The sequence below is a fragment of the Diachasma alloeum genome, unplaced genomic scaffold (genome assembly GCF_001412515.2).
Source record: "Diachasma alloeum isolate Michigan unplaced genomic scaffold, Dall2.0 Dall_scaffold_00203, whole genome shotgun sequence".
Taxonomy (NCBI): Eukaryota; Metazoa; Arthropoda; class Insecta; order Hymenoptera; family Braconidae; genus Diachasma; species Diachasma alloeum.
In genome coordinates, this window is record NW_021680368.1 from 1,418,877 (window position 1) to 1,436,836 (window position 17,960).

At 32.6% G+C, this 17,960-nt stretch overlaps 2 protein-coding genes across 5 annotated transcripts; one reads left to right on the plus strand and one right to left on the minus strand.

Annotated features, from left to right (window-relative positions):
• Positions 1–1,250: 1,250 nt before the first annotated feature.
• On the minus strand, positions 1,251–9,883 carry LOC107035976 (methyltransferase-like protein 4). 2 transcript variants are annotated; one of them, XM_015253648.2, is made up of 5 exons: positions 9,524–9,883; positions 6,650–7,380; positions 3,867–4,041; positions 2,087–2,258; positions 1,251–1,434 (listed from the first exon to the last, which is right to left on the minus strand). In XM_015253648.2, the coding sequence occupies exons 2-5, from the start codon at positions 7,300–7,302 to the stop codon at positions 1,307–1,309; spliced, it is 1,128 nt and encodes a 375-aa protein (XP_015109134.1). In that variant the 5' UTR covers positions 7,303–7,380; positions 9,524–9,883; the 3' UTR covers positions 1,251–1,306. The 2 variants fall into 2 exon arrangements, with proteins under 2 accessions (XP_015109134.1, XP_015109133.1); XM_015253647.2 differs by having other exon boundaries at positions 9,485–9,883.
• On the plus strand, positions 9,643–17,136 carry LOC107035975 (extensin). Of its 3 annotated transcripts, none has more exons than XM_015253643.2 (7): positions 9,643–9,869; positions 11,147–11,363; positions 11,456–11,609; positions 11,782–11,896; positions 13,163–13,249; positions 14,602–14,760; positions 16,680–17,136. In XM_015253643.2, exons 1-7 carry the CDS (start codon positions 9,773–9,775, stop codon positions 16,976–16,978), a joined length of 1,128 nt encoding a protein of 375 aa, XP_015109129.1. In that variant the 5' UTR covers positions 9,643–9,772; the 3' UTR covers positions 16,979–17,136. The 3 variants fall into 3 exon arrangements, with proteins under 3 accessions (XP_015109129.1, XP_015109132.1, XP_015109131.1); XM_015253645.2 differs by having other exon boundaries at positions 9,644–9,869; positions 13,196–13,249; XM_015253646.2 differs by lacking the exon at positions 13,163–13,249.
• The last annotated feature ends 824 nt before the right edge of the window (positions 17,137–17,960 follow it).

Consider the following 17,960-nt stretch of genomic DNA (forward strand, 5'->3'; position numbering starts at 1 on the left):
TCAATTGAGATTTTTATAATTTTTCTAGGGGAATCACCAATTTTTATGAGAAAGTGACATCATGATTTCCAAATTGGAACGAATAAAAACATTGAATCAGTCAAATTTTTGAAAATTGAGAATTTTTTCTTTCTGAGAAATTCTAAGAAAATGAGATTTATATAATTTTTTTAAGGACAGGGAAATCATTGAATTTTGTGAAAGAAATGAGATAATGATCCCGAAATTGGAAAAAAAAATTCAATCAGTCGAATTTGTGAAAATTTAGAATTTTTTATTTCCGAGATATTTTAAGAAATTGAGATTTGTTGAGATTTTTTCTTTTTTCTTGTTGGAAAAATATTTAAAGCAGACAATTACTGACTCCTGAATTCTGATCATTTTACTGCTATTTTTTTAAAATTGAGGTTTCTTTGTGGAGAAAATAAGATCACGATTTCCAAAATTTCAAAGAAATTTGAAAATTTTGACATTTTTTTTCCAAGATATTTCATAAAAATGGTTTTTTTAAAAATTTGTTGTACGTTTTTTGGTAAATATTTGAAGAAGGCAATATTACGATATCAAAAAACAGAATTCAAAGAACAATTTCGAAGGAATTCCAAATGTTCAAACCATTTTTTGAGAATTACAATTTTTATCGTTGTTTAAATTTTTTGGAAAACTGAGATTTCAATTTTTTCAATTACATTTTTGGGACAATTGAGATATGAAGTTTAGTCTGTTTGTATAATTCTCTTGTTGAAGAAAAAACTAGACAGGGGAATCACCGATTTCTGCGAAGGAAGTTGAATTATAGTTTCAAAATTATGAAAAAACCTACAATTCTTTATTTTCAAACTTCAGGATCATTATTGCAAATCTTTCCACAATAACCTACATTTTTTGTGGGAAGCCCAAACTCCATTGAGGGGAATCACCAACTTCCTCAGTCCTGAAGCCGGCAAAACGCTAATCATTTTTACAGTCCCCGGAATGCCGAACTAATTCGTCTCAAAGGATAAACGACTATTTTACCTTTGAAATTTATCCGTGATATATTTTCAGACCAATTCGTCAGGTAAAACAACAATTGCTGGGAACTACCGATCTGTTGCATGACAAAATGCTCTCGTGACTGCAGTTTGTTCTATTTTTATGCGAAGAAATTTACCTTCGACGTTCCAAGAACTTGAGTTTGAATAAAAACGTCTGAATACCGAGGAGTTCCCTGTTCCTTGAAATAATTAAAGACAACGAATGCTGTCGAATTCGTGTGAAAACAAATTTTATTTAAAATTTAATGATGATTTTCAAGTTTTTTCTCTCATTTAAAAAGCCACTGATGTTGAAATTTTAATACTTCTAATCCATAGCTGGTCCAATGAGGCAGTAAATATCGTGCGAAAATCTCCAGGCACTTTGGATTTTCGGGAAGAAATTGTTTAATCACCTCTGAAAGAATATCTCGCATTATAAACATTCTATCATCGATCGAAGTTGTAAACAAGTGGAAAATGGCTCTTGTATTGCATACAGTGTAGTTATTTTTGCTAATAAAACAGCAATGTGTTTCCAAATGCCGATTTTACATATTATGTTCCCCTATCATATATAATTCATAGTTTATTTCATTTTCTTAAATTGAATAAAAATTTTTTTAAACTGATTTTGTCAGATTTTCAACTCGTCTGAATGATATTATCATCATTACTCTTATTATATCTCCCTTCTATATAACCGATTGTCTNAAAAAAAAAAATTGCCTGGTGGCTTGGCGCAGTGGGTAAGTTCGTTTCTTCACGTGCGAAAGGTTCCGAGTTCAAAACCCGGCCGGATAGAATGGTGAGATCTAACCATTTAAAGTCTTGATCATCATCGCAGCATACCCTAACCGGGTCGAAGCGATGTAAAATAACGATAAAAAAAATCTCCATTAAAACAAACATCCTAAGCTATGATTCAATTCATTTGAAGCAAGATATTCAAAAATATCCCTGGAATTCTGATTTTCAAAAAAATTTTGAAGATTTTCAAATAAATCAAAATACCCCATTTTGTCCCGGCCTTCCCTATATGAATATTCATTCACGTTTCGAAGGATTACCTGTTAATGGGGGCTTGTGAGAGTGTACAGAGCTTGGTACACTAATCACAATCCTCTTATCTGGAATCTTAACTTCATCGTTTCCAATTTTAACACCAAAAATAATTAATTCATAAGGCTGCTTCACGGATTCATAACGGAAATTGCAGATTGGGTGTCCAGACTGTGTTACCTGAACAGAAATCAGATGAACATTCTTCAACATTTTGTTTCTGATATTGCAATACACTCGATTCTCCCTTAAGGTGTTTCGTAGGTTGATCACCGCAGGAAGGGGAGTCTTATTGATCTCGAGCCCTCATGCAATCGCTGAGTACCAAATTTTCCAATTATCAAGTAACTATTTAAGTGTGCATTTGAACATTTTTTGAATACTGATTTTATTTATCAGATTGATTGATTTTTTTATCATCACCTACGGGTGTCAAATAATTTTTATTGGATGTTCTTCTAATTATTGACATAATATTCAAATGCGTCTCGTGTTCATCATTTTTTTGGGTGCCGGGGAAATTTCCCTAATTGAGAGTGGGGTAACCTCGGAGGTTATAGCTGGAGGGGTTACAAAAACATCCAAATTTCATAATTTTTTTTCTTCAGACTGAGATCTGATTGATTTTTTTCTCGTCACCTACGGATGTCAAATAATTTTTATTGGATGTTTTTCTAATTATTGAAATAATATTCAAATGCGTCTCGTGTTCATCATTTTTTTGGGTGCCGGGGAAATTTCCCTAATTGAGAGTGGGGTAACCTCGGAGGTTATAGCTGGAGGGGTTACAAAAACATCCAAATTTCATAATTTTTTTTCTTCAGACTGAGATCTGATTGATTTTTTTCTCGTCACCTACGGATGTCAAATAATTTTTATTGGATGTTTTTATAATTATTGAAATAATATTCAAATGCGTCTCGTGTTCATCATTTTTTTGGGTGCCGGGGAAATTTCCCTAATTGAGAGTGGGGTAACCTTGGAGGTTATAGCTGGAGGGGTTACAAAAACATCCAAATTTCATAATTTTTTTTCTTCAGACTGAGATCTGAAAAAAATGTGTAAGAATTCTCAATGACGCAGCATACTCAGACGTTTCACCCATGAATTTTCCAATTTTTTTCATTATTTCAACTTTTTACTCGAAACACTTTAAGAAATCGAGAAACAACGGGGATTCCCTCATTGTGCGACCACTTGGAGTAGTATAAAAATAACACCAATTTTTAAAAAAAATCTGAAATAAATTCTAAACGAAAGTTTAGAAATATTAATAGAAACATTCTGGTTGCGTTTATGCTCAATTGGCAGTCTAGTGTTATTGATAATAGTTAATCTAGAAGTGCAAAAATAACACAGTCTTATGAGAAAATTAATTTTTTGAGGCTAGAAAAAAGATTAAAGTCTAGAAAAAAATTGCGAAAAATCAAACAAAATAAGTGAAAATTCTATGCCGAATCTGAAAATTATCGTCAGGTCCACCTTTTGTAATAAATAATTTATTTTTCTGCGGAACGCCCTAGTCAAGCGAGAGACTATTGTTAAACTCAATAATTGAGAAAAAAATTAGATGAACCCATTTCTTTCACTCATCAAAGTGAGAATTCATGGAAAAAATTATCAATGATGAATAATTTTTATTTGGGCTTTTCGAATTTATTTTTCCTCCTGGCGTTTATTCGTGCTACTTTAAGCGATGAATAAATTGATTGAAACAGCATTTCTTAAAAAATTCGTTGTTAATATTTGACGTCACGTCATTGAAGTTCAAGGCTTGAAATGATTTACCTTGACCCAGTACCAAGTGCCAATCGGTTTAATGCCCCAACTCGGGAAGATCTTCTCGATAATATCGGAATGATGACTCTGAGCATTGCTACACCAGACTCCAATGACCCCATTCGATGCTAATAATTTCCCAATGGGTATCTTCAGTAGCTCATCATTATACATCATCTTATACCTGAGAAATGAGCATAAAACATCTGCTTTATTCCATTTGGAAACTAATCCATTCAAGAGTATTCAAGTGTTTTGTTACAGTTTAGTACGGGTTACACTAGAGCTTCATAAATTTTCAAACATCAAATTTGTCAATTAAATTGAGTGAGAATTTTTTTTTTAATTGAGGGATATTCGCCTCCATTCAAATTACATTTACGATAATTACAAAAAACAGAAAAATTATTATTTCATTAAATATTCCCTTCTGATGAATGAATGATGAAAATATTGAAGTTTAAACTTTCAGAGATCTTATTTTTTTTTAGGAAAAATGAATATTTTTTGAGGTGAAAAATTAATTGTTTATAAATGATTTATGGAAAAAGGTTTTTAATAGTGGCGTCAATCTAAATTCATCTGCTCTAATCAAATAACCATCTCATCAAGAATGTTTATCGACCTTCCGATTTTTTTTAATGTTCGAGGAAAATTCTATAATTTTTTCAAGTTGATGGGGGAACCTATGAAAAAAACATTTTTGATGATTAAAATAGTATGAACATGACTCGAATTTTGAAGATTAAAGTCTGAAATAAATTCTAAACAGAAGTTAATATGAATAGAAACATTCTGGTTGAATTTGTGTCCAATCGGCGGTCTAGTATTATTAATAATAATTAATTATGAAGAAATAAACTTTTCTAGGTGAGACAGAAGATTAAAATCTAGAAAAAATATTAATAAATCAGAAAAAATAAATAAAATTTCTATGCTCAATATGCATATTATCGTCAGTGTCAACTTCAGTAATAAATATATTATGTTTCTGCCTCGATGCCGAAACATCCTAGTCAATCAAGAGCTTATTGTTTAAAAAAATGAAGAAAAAATTTGATGGATCAATTCCTCACACTAAAAAAAGTTAAAATTCATGGGAAAAATTATATAAATAATAAATAATTTTTTTTTGAGCTTTTTGAAACTATTTTTCCTTATTGCACTCAACGATTTAACTGGAGTTTATTCATACTATTTTATGGAAAATTGGTAGCAGTAGTTGCAAAAAAATGAAAAATGAAAATGAAAATGAAAATGAAATGAAAATGAATCAGAAAAAATAAATAGAATTTCTATGCTCAATATGCATATTATCGTCAGTGTCAACTTCAGTAATAAATATATTATGTTTCTGCCTCGATGCCGAAACATCCTAGTCAATCAAGAGCTTATTGTTTAAAAAAATGAAGAAAAAATTTGATGGATCAATTCCTCACACTAAAAAAAGTTAAAATTCATGGGAAAAATTATATAAATAATAAATAATTTTTTTTTGAGCTTTTTGAAACTATTTTTCCTTATTGCACTCAACGATTTAACTGGAGTTTATTCATACTATTTTATGGAAAATTGGTAGCAGTAGTTGCAAAAAAATGAAAAATGAAAATGAAAATGAAAATGAAATGAAAATGAATCAGAAAAAATAAATAGAATTTCTATGCTCAATATGCATATTATCGTCAGTGTCAACTTCAGTAATAAATATATTATGTTTCTGCCTCGATGCCGAAACATCCTAGTCAATCAAGAGCTTATTGTTTAAAAAAATGAAGAAAAAATTTGATGGATCAATTCCTCACACTAAAAAAAGTTAAAATTCATGGGAAAAATTATATAAATAATAAATAATTTTTTTTTGAGCTTTTTGAAACTATTTTTCCTTATTGCACTCAACGATTTAACTGGAGTTTATTCATACTATTTTATGGAAAATTGGTAGCAGTAGTTGCAAAAAAATGAAAAATGAAAATGAAAATGAAAATGAAATGAAAATGAATCAGAAAAAATAAATAGAATTTCTATGCTCAATATGCATATTATCGTCAGTGTCAACTTCAGTAATAAATATATTATGTTTCTGCCTCGATGCCGAAACATCCTAGTCAATCAAGAGCTTATTGTTTAAAAAAATGAAGAAAAAATTTGATGGATCAATTCCTCACACTAAAAAAAGTTAAAATTCATGGGAAAAATTATATAAATAATAAATAATTTTTTTTTGAGCTTTTTGAAACTATTTTTCCTTATTGCACTCAACGATTTAACTGGAGTTTATTCATACTATTTTATGGAAAATTGGTAGCAGTAGTTGCAAAAAAATGAAAAATGAAAATGAAAATGAAAATGAAATGAAAATGAATCAGAAAAAATAAATAGAATTTCTATGCTCAATATGCATATTATCGTCAGTGTCAACTTCAGTAATAAATATATTATGTTTCTGCCTCGATGCCGAAACATCCTAGTCAAACAAGAGATTATTGTTTAAAAAAATGAAGAAAGAATTTGATGGATCAATTCCTCACACTAAAAAAAGTTAAAATTCATGGGAAAAATTATATAAATAATAAATAATTTTTTTTTGAGCTTTTTGAAACTATTTTTCCTTATTGCACTCAACGATTTAACTGGAGTTTATTCATACTATTTTATGGAAAATTGGTTGCAGTAGTTTCAAAAAAATGAAATCTTTTTTAATTTCCCTTGAAATCTCCACAAAAAAGTCTCCACATTTCCCCTTAAATCCCTTCCCTCAGGATAAAAAATATCTCAAACCCCATTCAACTCACCCAGCCTCACTCATCCTCTCCTTCTTCCTCCTCACGAATTTATTCCACCAGGGAGGGTCCATCAGCACGAAATCAAACTCCCTCCCCTCTAGCACTCCCTCAATATTCCTCACATCATGTGAATAGAACTCACAGTTCTCAGGAAAGACATACTCCACCCCTTCGATACTCTCCACAACAGCTTCACCCCTCGAGTTTCTTCCAAGGAACTCATTAAACTCTCTAAAACTCCTCTGAAAAAAATCGTTGCATCCCTCCCGAGCCTCCCTGTTGTTATCCGCAACCCCCAATGCTCCCCCTGTCCTCGGAAAAAATTCCTCTCTCACGTTTTCACTCATTATTCCCTCAAAAGTCTCTTTAACAAATTTTATTTCTTTCAAAATCGAGGAATCAACTTCGAATTTTCTCTTTCTCTTTCTCTTCCTCTTATTCTTGTCATCGTCATCATTATTATCCTTAATTACTCCGTTAATCGCCTTCTCAAATTGATTATCCCGGAGGTATTGACAATTTATATCGAACAATTTGTTATAAAAATTTAATTCAAACTCTTGGTCTTGTTGATTTTTGTTTTTAATGTCTCTGTAAATTGTTTTGATGTATTTCAGGTGGGATATTATCCATCCCGTTTCTGTTGTCAATAATAGACTCATTTTTCACAAATTATCGATGATTAAACAATTGAAATTTTGGGTTGATTTGTTGATGAAACGATTTTGGTTATTTTTTTACTGGAACAATAAAGAAAAAAATGATTAAACCATTAATTTGTTGACAAAAAAAATTGTGTTGACAAATTAATTTTGCTGGAGGTATTAACAATTAATATCGAACAATTTGTTATAAAACAAATTCTGTTAAAATTCTTGATTTATGGTTTTAATGGCTTTATGAATGTTTTTCATGTATTTTAGGTGAGGTATTGTTCATTCGGTTTCTTTAGTTTATCACTTATTTTTACACTGATTATTGATGATTAAACAATTGAAAAATTAGGGTTGATTAGTTGATGAAATAATTTAGTGTTTTTTTCGCGATAAATGACAAAACGTAGTTTTTCAATTGTACCAGAGGTATTAATAATTAATATTGAACATTTTGTAAGAAAAATTTACGCTCTTTAAACTCTTGTTTTTTGTTTTTAATATTTTTATGAATAATTTTTATGTATTTTAGGTGAGATTATCCATTATTCACTCAATGCCTGCTGTCACTAATACGTTCATTTTTGATGAACTAATACGTTCATTTGTCACCTGATTATTACTCGCAATTAAACAATTGAAAATGAAGTTGATGTGACGACGAACCGATTTTGTTTATTTTTCCGCTCGACAAATGACAAAACGTCAACGAACTCGTGGTGTCTATTCTCATGCCTTAACAACTAAATTCTCCTGGAGATATCGACAATTAGGGGAGGGTGGGGTAAAATGGACACCTGAGACTTTTTACAAATAATTTATAACTCAGAAACAAATTTATGAATTGAGCTCAGTTTAGGCTCGTCACAAAGGGAAAAAATTGTTCTTTGTACTAAAAAAAAAAATGATTAAATTCCATCAACATTTTAACCCCTGATTAATATTTAAAAAAAAGTCAAGTGTCCGTTTTACCCCACCCTCCCCTAACAATCAACCAATTTTTTACAAAAATTCCCCTCAAATTCTTGTTTTCTGTTTTTTAAGTTTTCATGAAATATTTTTATGTGTTTTAGGTGAGACTATCCATTACCCATTTAGTCCCTGTTGTCACTAATACGTTCATTTGTCACTGATTATTACTCACAATTAAACAATTGAAAATGAAGTTGATGTGACGACGAACCGATTTTGTTTATTTTTCCGCTCGACAAATGACAAAACTTCAACGAACTTGTGGTGTCTATTCTCATGCTCATTATTCGCCTTAACAACTAAATTCTCCTGGAGATATCGACAATTAGGGGAGGGTGGGGTAAAATGGACACTTGAGACTTTTTACAAATAATTTATAACTCAGAAACAAATTTATGAATTGAGCTCAGTTTAGGCTCGTCACAAAGGGAAAAAATTGTTCTTTGTACTAAAAAAAAAAATGATTAAATTCCATCAACATTTTAACCCCTGATTAATATTTAAAAAAAAGTCAAGTGTCCGTTTTACCCCACCCTCCCCTAACAATCAACCAATTTTTTACAAAAATTCCCCTCAAATTCTTGTTTTCTGTTTTTTAAGTTTTCATGAAATATTTTTATGTGTTTTAGGTGAGACTATCCATTACCCATTTAGTCCCTGTTGTCACTAATACGTTCATTTGTCACTGATTATTACTCACAATTAAACAATTGAAAATGAAGTTGATGTGACGACGAACCGATTTTGTTTATTTTTCCGCTCGACAAATGACAAAACTTCAACGAACTTGTGGTGTCTATTCTCATGCTCATTATTCGCCTTAACAACTAAATTCTCCTGGAGATATCGACAATTAGGGGAGGGTGGGGTAAAATGGACACTTGAGACTTTTTACAAATAATTTATAACTCAGAAACAAATTTATGAATTGAGCTCAGTTTAGGCTCGTCACAAAGGGAAAAAATTGTTCTTTGTACTGAGAAAAAAAAGATTAAATTTCATCAACATTTTAACCCCTCATTAATATTAAAAAAAAAGTCAAGTGTCCGTTTTACCCCACCCTCCCCTAACAATCAACCAATTTTTTACAAAAATTTCCCTCAAATTCTTGTTTTTTGTTTTTTAAGTTTTCATAAATTATTTTTGTGTTTTAGGTGAGACTATCCATTACTCATTCAGTTGTCACTAATATGTTCATTTGTCACTGATTATTACTCACAATTAAACAATTGAAAATGAAGTTGATGTGACGACGAACCGATTTTGTTTATTTTTCCGCTCGACAAACGCCAAATGTCAACGAACTCGTGGGTTATGGAGTTAATTCTCATGCGACGACGGCCCCTCCACCAATGAGAGACGCGGTATCCCCTCTACGAGCCCCTGCAAGCATCCCAGAATTCTCCTAACCTCGTTGCTACGAATTTGTCAATTTTGTCAGTGTCTGAACTCTCCCACAAATTTGCTTGATTTACTCAGTTGCGAAGAAATTTACTCGGCAGTTGAGATGCCGGCGGTGACGACGGGGCCCCCCCAGAGGAGCGAACAGATGTGGCAGGCGTTGAAGGCACACATCATCAGGGAAAGGCAGAGGAAAAAGCAAGGTAATGCGGATGGGTTGGAGTCGTTGGAAGACTGGAAAAATTACGTAAATGGGAATTACACTGTTGGAATGAAATTGCAATTGTAGCGATAGTCGACTAGTAAGTTGTTGGGAGAGTGACATTGAATGCCAGTTTAAGTGGTAGGGAAACAGGTCAATTTCTGGACAGGGATTCGTTTCTGGACGATTTCAACTCGGATTGAATACTCCATAAATAAAATGTAAATTGTACTGATTATTTCACCTTTCAGTAACATTGCTCGTGTGCAATCATGTGATCAATTATTTTTTCTGTTAATGTATCTCCAAAAATATCAGTCTTATGAGAAAATGAACTTTTTTGAATTGAGAAAAAATCTCGAAAATACCAGGAATAATGGATAAAAATTCTATGCCCAATATAAAAACTATCATCACTGTCAAACTTTTGTAATAAATAATTTATCGTTTTGCCTGTCTGAAATGCCGTGCTATGTCGAAACACCTTTCAATGATATTGCTCGTGTGCAATCATGTGATCAATTATTTTTTCTGTTAATGTATCTCCAAAAATATCAGTCTTATGAGAAAATGAACTTTTTGAAATTGAGAAAAAATCTCGAAAATACCAGGAATAATGGATAAAAATTCTATGCCCAATATAAAAACTATCATCACTGTCAAACTTTTGTAATAAATAATTTATCGTTTTGCCTGTCTGAAATGCCGTGCTATGTCGAAACACCTTTCAATGATATTGCTCGTGTGCAATCATGTGATCAATTATTTTTTCTGTTAATGTATCTCCAAAAATATCAGTCTTATGAGAAAATAAACTTTTTGAATTGAGAAAAAATCTCGAAAATACCAGGAATAATGGATAAAAATTCTATGCCCAATATAAAAACTATCATCACTGTCAAACTTTTGTAATAAATAATTTATCGTTTTGCCTGTCTGAAATGCCATGCTATGTCGAAACACCGTAGTCAAACGAGAGACTTGTTTGAAAAAATAATCGAAGAAGGAATTTGATGAATTTATTTCTTGCACTCATCAAAGTTAGAATTTATGGGAAAAATTATCAATGATGAATTATTTTTTTTTTACTTTTTGAATTTACTTTTCCTCCCAAAGCTTTCCTGATATTTTCTCATGGGACAGACCACTTACAAGACAACCACCTACTTAAAGAAGATTTTTAGCTCTCCTTCATAATAAGAAGAAATTTTTACACATAATTTGCTCTAAATCCATTTGTTCTAAGTCCATTTACCATAATTATCATTTTTGCTTTAGAACAAGAGGCTGATGCTGAAGAGGAGAGACAGAGAAAGGAGAGAGAGAGACAGCAGAAGCAGGACGTTATGACCCTGGGAGAGACCAGAGAGCAAATTTCAGTGCTGGAGGCTGAGTTGTCACAGCTGAAGGACGAGAAGCACCAGCTGTTTTTGCAGCTCAAGAAAGTGTTGAATGAGGATGACAACAGGAGGAGACAACTCACTAAAGAAGCCAGGTAATTATTATCCATTAATTGTTTTTCTTCATCGTTTGTTTTTCCAGTTTTCAGATAAATTAAAAAATCAACCACTTTTTTCGTTGTTTCAGTGTTTGTTCAGAGGTTCTGACGAGCGTCAGCAATTATCCACCTGCTGGAACGAATGTCGTGCATCCCCAGTTGTTTCTTCCTTTGCCTACTAGAAGTCCATTGTATAAAGTCACTGCTGCAACGCCCACACACACTCTTTTGCCGAGTGTGAATGTAAGAATTTTTTCTTCATACATTTTTAAAATTATTCTTTCAGCATCTCTGAGACTTGCGGGTTTAGGAGAAGAATCCAATTCTCTACAGTAATGTCTCTGGATTTTTTCTTTCGAGGCTACTATGCCGAGAGAAAAAAATCAAGATGAACAAGTTGATTTTTTTTCAACAGGGGCCTTTGAAGAGAGGCCACAGCCCTTCCCCACCAACCACAGCATCGCCTTATCACACAGTTTACGGGTACAAGCCTCCACCAACAATGCCAAGTTATAATCCACCTCCAGCAAGTACGTACTATGTGTTTGTCATGATTTCATAATGACAATTTAATCATTTAAGGCCCGAGTGTAATATCTTTCGAATGTTATCTCGATGTTTTTTTTTTCATCTTTCGTCATCTGAAATTGGCAATTAAGTCCTGCATCATGCAGAAGTTTTGAAGAATTATGAATGAATAATAATAAAAAAGAAGAAAGAATTCTTAATTTTTTCAAAGAGAATTTTTAATTTATATTCAGAATAAGTTGAATAACGAGAAATTGAAAAATGCATCTGATTTACGGTGACAAATGGCGGCCTGTCACCCAATATCATGCAGGGGGAAGACTGATTTTGTAAATCTTTTCCCACACTGCACAGAGACATTTATTACGGAAAAGGCTCTTTGAAAAAAGTTGTAATATTTTGGAGAATTTTTTAATCACACTTTTATCACATAAAAATGGCAGATGACTACATACCACTGTTTTGAAAATTGAGATACCTAACTGTCACTTCCCATGTGGAGTTAGTGTTTTGTTATCCACCATGGAAAATGACAGCTAATATATAATTTGCCACAGCGAATCAGATATTAGTAATTTCCACTTTTTTCAACTGATTATGAATCTCAATTAAAAACGCTCTTTGAAAAAGTTCAGAATTATTTATATTTTTTTTATCATTCTATCATAATTTTTGGGAATTTTTACATGATGTACCACTCAATTGACAATTTTGGATTACGAAAGATAAAAAAAATCCAGATAACATTCGAAAGATAGTACACCCGGGCCTTAAAAAAAACAAAATTTGTTGTGTAGCAGTCGAATTTCAAAAAACTAACTCGTAATTGGTATTGTACACATTTTTTCAAAATTTTTGAAAAGAACAGCTCTGTAGCTCAAAAATTGGAGGCCCTGGACTATATTTAACACTTCAAGCGTCTACTGGACAAACGAACAATAAACAATTTTTTTGCACTAATTATTCATTTTTAAAGAAATAAAATAGAAAAGTTGATTATGCCATCATCTCAGAAAGGATCAGTCCCAACGAAAAATGGCAAGAGCTCTTTCTTGTAGAGAATTTGATAATTTGCAGGCGAGATTTCTCGACATTTGCCCCCGGCACCGAATAATAACACATTTTGTTCAAAAGAAATTTAATTCACTGCATTTTGGACTGCACAATTCATTACTGAATCTATAATTTTTTAATTCAATGAATAATAATCATTTATAATCATCTAGGTTGACTCACATTAATATTATTTTGATAAAACACGTAAATAGGGGAACTGAGGGGAGATGGTTGTATTTTTCCAGAATCAGAGGAGGCTGCCAGGAGAACTGGCGACTCTCGCGCCGTCCTCTGGAATAGTGAGTTAATTATTAAGAATTGTCTTTCGAAAAATTAAAAAAAAACACATCGTTATCTCATTCATTCATCAAACCTCTAATAATTAAAAATCCACCATTGATTAATTAATAGTGAACCTGTACCTCTCATAATGGACAAAATGCACTCACCATCGTCTCACATTGCCCATCAACTTCATTGCATTGGTTTTTGGTGAATAACTTCTAAAATTATCCTGCAGATTTCTTACATTTCATAAAAAAAACATTAAGGTAAATGTACCTATGCCCGTCTTTGTTCCTACGCTCGTTCAGATCCTGCCAGCTATGACATTTCAATCATTTTGATAGTCCCAAGACTCTGTTAAGAGTGAAGTACGATTGAAGTTATTATTTTAGTCAATAAGAAAAGTTATAGACACCAATACAGAGTGATTTATTGAATAATAAGAGAGAAAAATCACATTCACATCAACTCGTTCTACGAAAGAGTTAATTCTTAAGCCACAAGTTAAACTCACAATTTTAACACGTTGATATCTCCGTTACAATAGTAAAATGGAATTAAAAATCCCTTGGCTAAGGTTTCGAATAGTTAAAAATTTAATAAAAATGCATAAATTATAGTAATATCCGGATATTTCCCTGAAATAAAGCCAATTAAAAGAATAGGTACAATGAAAATGGCATTGATCCTACGCTCGTTTTGCACCCAACTGTCAACTGGTAACGGACTAAACGGATGAAAAAATCATTTAAAAGGTTGGACTGTCCAATGGAAATATAATCTTGTGCATCGAGATATTTTTTAATGTTGTTTTATCACAAAATAGGATACTCACGATGTAATTAGTTCGGATATAACCTTTCCATATCACTCAAATCATGAGACGAGGATAGGGACATGTGTCAAACGAGCATGGGGACAAATGAACGAGCGTAGGGACATGGAACTTTTCACATTCATGGACGATTATTTATTAAAAAATAGTAATTATCGTAATTAATATAAATAAATTTCAATTCTGAAGGTTTTACCCTCTGATATGTAATTTAAATCATCGCATCTTCACGCTCATTTCGATAGAAATATTGGACTAATGATGTGTTCACCTCAGCTAGACGAGCGTAGGGTCATTTACCTTAATGAAAAATGAAGAGTCGTTGAAAAAATCTATAAAATTTTTCGAGATATTCATCAAAAACTGATCGAGTGACATCGACTCTTTCTTTCTCCTCTAGTGAATTCTCTCATCTTTCTCCATTTTTTTCATCATTACATATCATTTGTTTCATTTCCATTCGATTCTATTTGTTACTTTGGGGTTTATTTTGAGTTATGATTTTTCGTTTCGTTTCTCTTCTTTTTACAGAAAATAATCAATATCCACCCTCGACTTTTTATCCAACACCAGGTGGACAGAGTGTTTACAGCTACTCAGCGCCTACCTCGCAACCTGCACGAGAAACCGATCCTGGAAAACCGGTTTATTTGTCGGGGAATAGAGCGACATTGTCTACTCATCCAGCAGGTGAATTAATTATTGTCAACTAATCCATCTTAAGGCCTGCATGTATGATCTTTCGAACATAATCCTGGTTGTTTTTCTTTATTTTGTTATTCTGAAATATTCTCAAATTGTTATTCAGCCAAAGTTGAGCTCAATAATAGTTACGATGAGCCAAAATTTCAGATTTTTATCTACAAATTTCACCGTATTTATGTTGAATTTCACCCAAAAACCCAATTGTCGGACACATACATACAGACGTGACCCTAAAAACATCATTTCTTCACGTTTCATAATATTCTAGACCATTTGCAATCAAAATTAGAAAATCTAAAAATTGGTCAAAAAGAAGTCTTCCATTCGGAAGGAAAAAAGGAAAAAAAATGAACATTTTCAAAGAGCGTTTTTGAATAATATTGGGAAATAAACCCAATAGGGAGGAAATTGCAAATTAATAATTTGATGGATCTATGGGTGTTAGGTCGTCATTTGTCACAGTAGTCAACACTATTTTTACAGTTTTTTTTAGATTTAACACAGTGTTATATCTCAGGAACTGCTGAACCAATCGGGCTGAAACAGCGCGCCAAAGTTGAGTTCAATAATAGTTACGATGAGCCAAAATTTCAGATTTTTATCTACAAATTTCCCCGTATTTATGTTGAATTTCACCCAAAAACCCAATTGTCGGACACATACATACAGACGTGACCCTAAAAACATCATTTCTTCACGTTTCATAATATTCTAGACCATTTGCAATCAAAATTAGAAAATCTAAAAATTGGTCAAAAAGAAGTCTTCCATTCGGAAGGAAAAAAGGAAAAAAAATGAACATTTTCAAAGAGCGTTTTTGAATAATATTGGGAAATAAACCCAATAGGGAGGAAATTGCAAATTAATAATTTGATGGATCTATGGGTGTTAGGTCGTCATTAGTCACAGTAGTCAACACTATTTTTACAGTTTTTTTTAGATTTAACACTGTGTTATATCTCAGGAACTGCTGAACCGATTGGGCTGAAACAGCGCGCCAAAGTTGAGTTCAATAATAGTTACGATGAGCCAAAATTTCAGATTTTTATCTACAAATTTCCCCGTATTTATGTTGAATTTCACCCAAAAACCCAATTGTCGGACACATACATACAGACATGACCCTAAAAACATCATTTCTTCACGTTTCATAATATTCTAGACCATTTGCAATCAAAATTAAAAAATCTAAAAATTGGTAAGAAAGAAGTCTTCCATTCGGAAGCAAAAAAAGGAAAAAAAAATGAACATTTTCAAAGAGCGTTTTTGAATAATATTGGGAAATAAACCCAATAGGGAGGAAATTGCAAATTAATAATTTGATGGATCTATGGGTGTTAGGTCGTCATTTGTCACAGTAGTCAACACTATTTTTACAGTTTTTTTTAGATTTAACACTGTGTTATATCTCAGGAACTGCTGAACCGATTGGGCTGAAACAGCGCGCCAAAGTTGAGTTCAATAATAGTTACGATGAGCCAAAATTTCAGATTTTTATCTACAAATTTCACCGTATTTATGTTGAATTTCACCCACAAACCCAATTGTCGGACACATACATACAGACATGACCCTAAAAACATCATTTCTTCACGTTTCATAATATTCTAGACCATTTGCAATCAAAATTAAAAAATCTAAAAATTGGTAAGAAAGAAGTCTTCCATTCGGAAGCAAAAAAAGGAGAAAAAAATGAACATTTTCAAAGAGCGTTTTTGAATAATATTGGGAAATAAACCCAATGGAGAGGAAATTGCAAAAAAACTGAACATTGTTGAAGAGCGTCGTTAAAGATTAGAAAGTTGAGAATAGAAAATTGAAAAAAAATCATGCAAATTCCCTTTTGTTCTCTTGCCCATGCTCACCGCATTAATTAATTAATACTTGGATTTCTCAACTCTCAGCTTACGTCACAAGTCTTCACTCACTGGACCACAAGCCAGCCTACTCCGAGGATAAATTCTACCTGCGTCCTGGAAGCCACGTGACAGTTCATGGAGGTGCAATTCCCATTCAGCAGCCCCCACAAGGTGCAAAAACTGGAAGTATAACGTCGGGATATCCAGTTAAGGCCCCGCAGCCACCGCCTGGGCCTTACCCACCCCCTCCTCCGAGTACTTACGTCAGTGCACAACTTGGGCCCATGCCTACACGATCATTGTACTCCCCACCAGCCATCAGGTTCATGCCACGAGATTGTTGAAGCAACTCTGCAGAATTTGAAATTGAAGAGGACATAGCTGGAATGTGAATACCCCTCACAACGATATTGTTTGTTAATGAACCCAAATTTAAGGATGTATTACACCCTTTTCGCCAAAATTCACGTTTTTTGAACTTTTCTGGCAAATTGTTGATCGAATTGACGTGATAAAATATACCGTTTTTGCGTTTTATCATTACTTAATGACTCACGAAATTTCATAATCGTGCAATCATTTTTCTGCGTTTTTTCTAAAACTTTTGGGAAATTCACAAAACTTTAGAAAAAATGCAGGAAAACGATTGCACTACCGTGAAACTTCGTGAGTCAGTCAATAATAATAAAACGCAAAAACGGTATATTATTTCGCGTCAATCCGATCAATAATTTGCCAGAAAAATGAAAAAAACGTGAATTTTGGCTGAAAGGGTGTAGTACATCCTTAAGGGGAAACGGAACCCCTGCGTTTATATGAATCTTTAGAATTGTTTTCTCCTGCAATTATTTTTTATTCATTAAACTACTTCATCGACTCAACAATTCGATAATCGAGTCGATAAAGTAATTTCATAGATAGAAATTAATAATTGCAGAAGAAAACACAATTCTAAGATTTGATGTAGACAAAGGGGTTTCGTCTCCCCTTAAGGTACTTCCTCAGTGAGTTATACTTGCTGAAAATTTCGCAATGAACTGAAGATTTAAAATTTGGATCATATGTTGTTGAGCACATGTGAAAACGATTCCCAAAATTTCAAGTATTTTTTCCACACGAATTTTTGAGATATAGATCTACAAAAACTTAAAAAAGACAAAAATTGAAGGGTTGACGATGGATATTTAAAAAATTCGCGTGGAAAAAATACTTGAAATTTTGGGAGTCGTTTTTACATGTCCTCAACAACATGATCCAAATTTTAGGTCCCAGTTCATTGCGACATTTTTATCAAGTATAACTCACTGAGGAAGTACCTTAAGGGGT

Excerpts from the sequence above, each read along its gene's own strand:
- LOC107035975 (XM_015253643.2), top strand. The coding sequence starts at position 9,773 with ATGCCGGCGGTGACGACGGGGCCCCCCCAGAGGAGCGAACAGATGTGG. Across the intron at positions 9,870-11,146 it reads AAGGCAGAGGAAAAAGCAAG|AACAAGAGGCTGATGCTGAA; the intron begins GTAATGCGGATG and ends TTTTTGCTTTAG. Across the intron at positions 11,364-11,455 it reads CAACTCACTAAAGAAGCCAG|TGTTTGTTCAGAGGTTCTGA; the intron begins GTAATTATTATC and ends TCGTTGTTTCAG.
- LOC107035976 (XM_015253648.2), bottom strand. The coding sequence starts at position 7,302 with ATGAGTCTATTATTGACAACAGAAACGGGATGGATAATATCCCACCTG. Across the intron at positions 4,042-6,649 it reads GAGAGGATGAGTGAGGCTGG|GTATAAGATGATGTATAATG; the intron begins GTGAGTTGAATG and ends CTCATTTCTCAG. Across the intron at positions 1,435-2,086 it reads TCACAAGCCCCCATTAACAG|AGGTGATTAAACAATTTCTT; the intron begins GTAATCCTTCGA and ends ATATTCTTTCAG.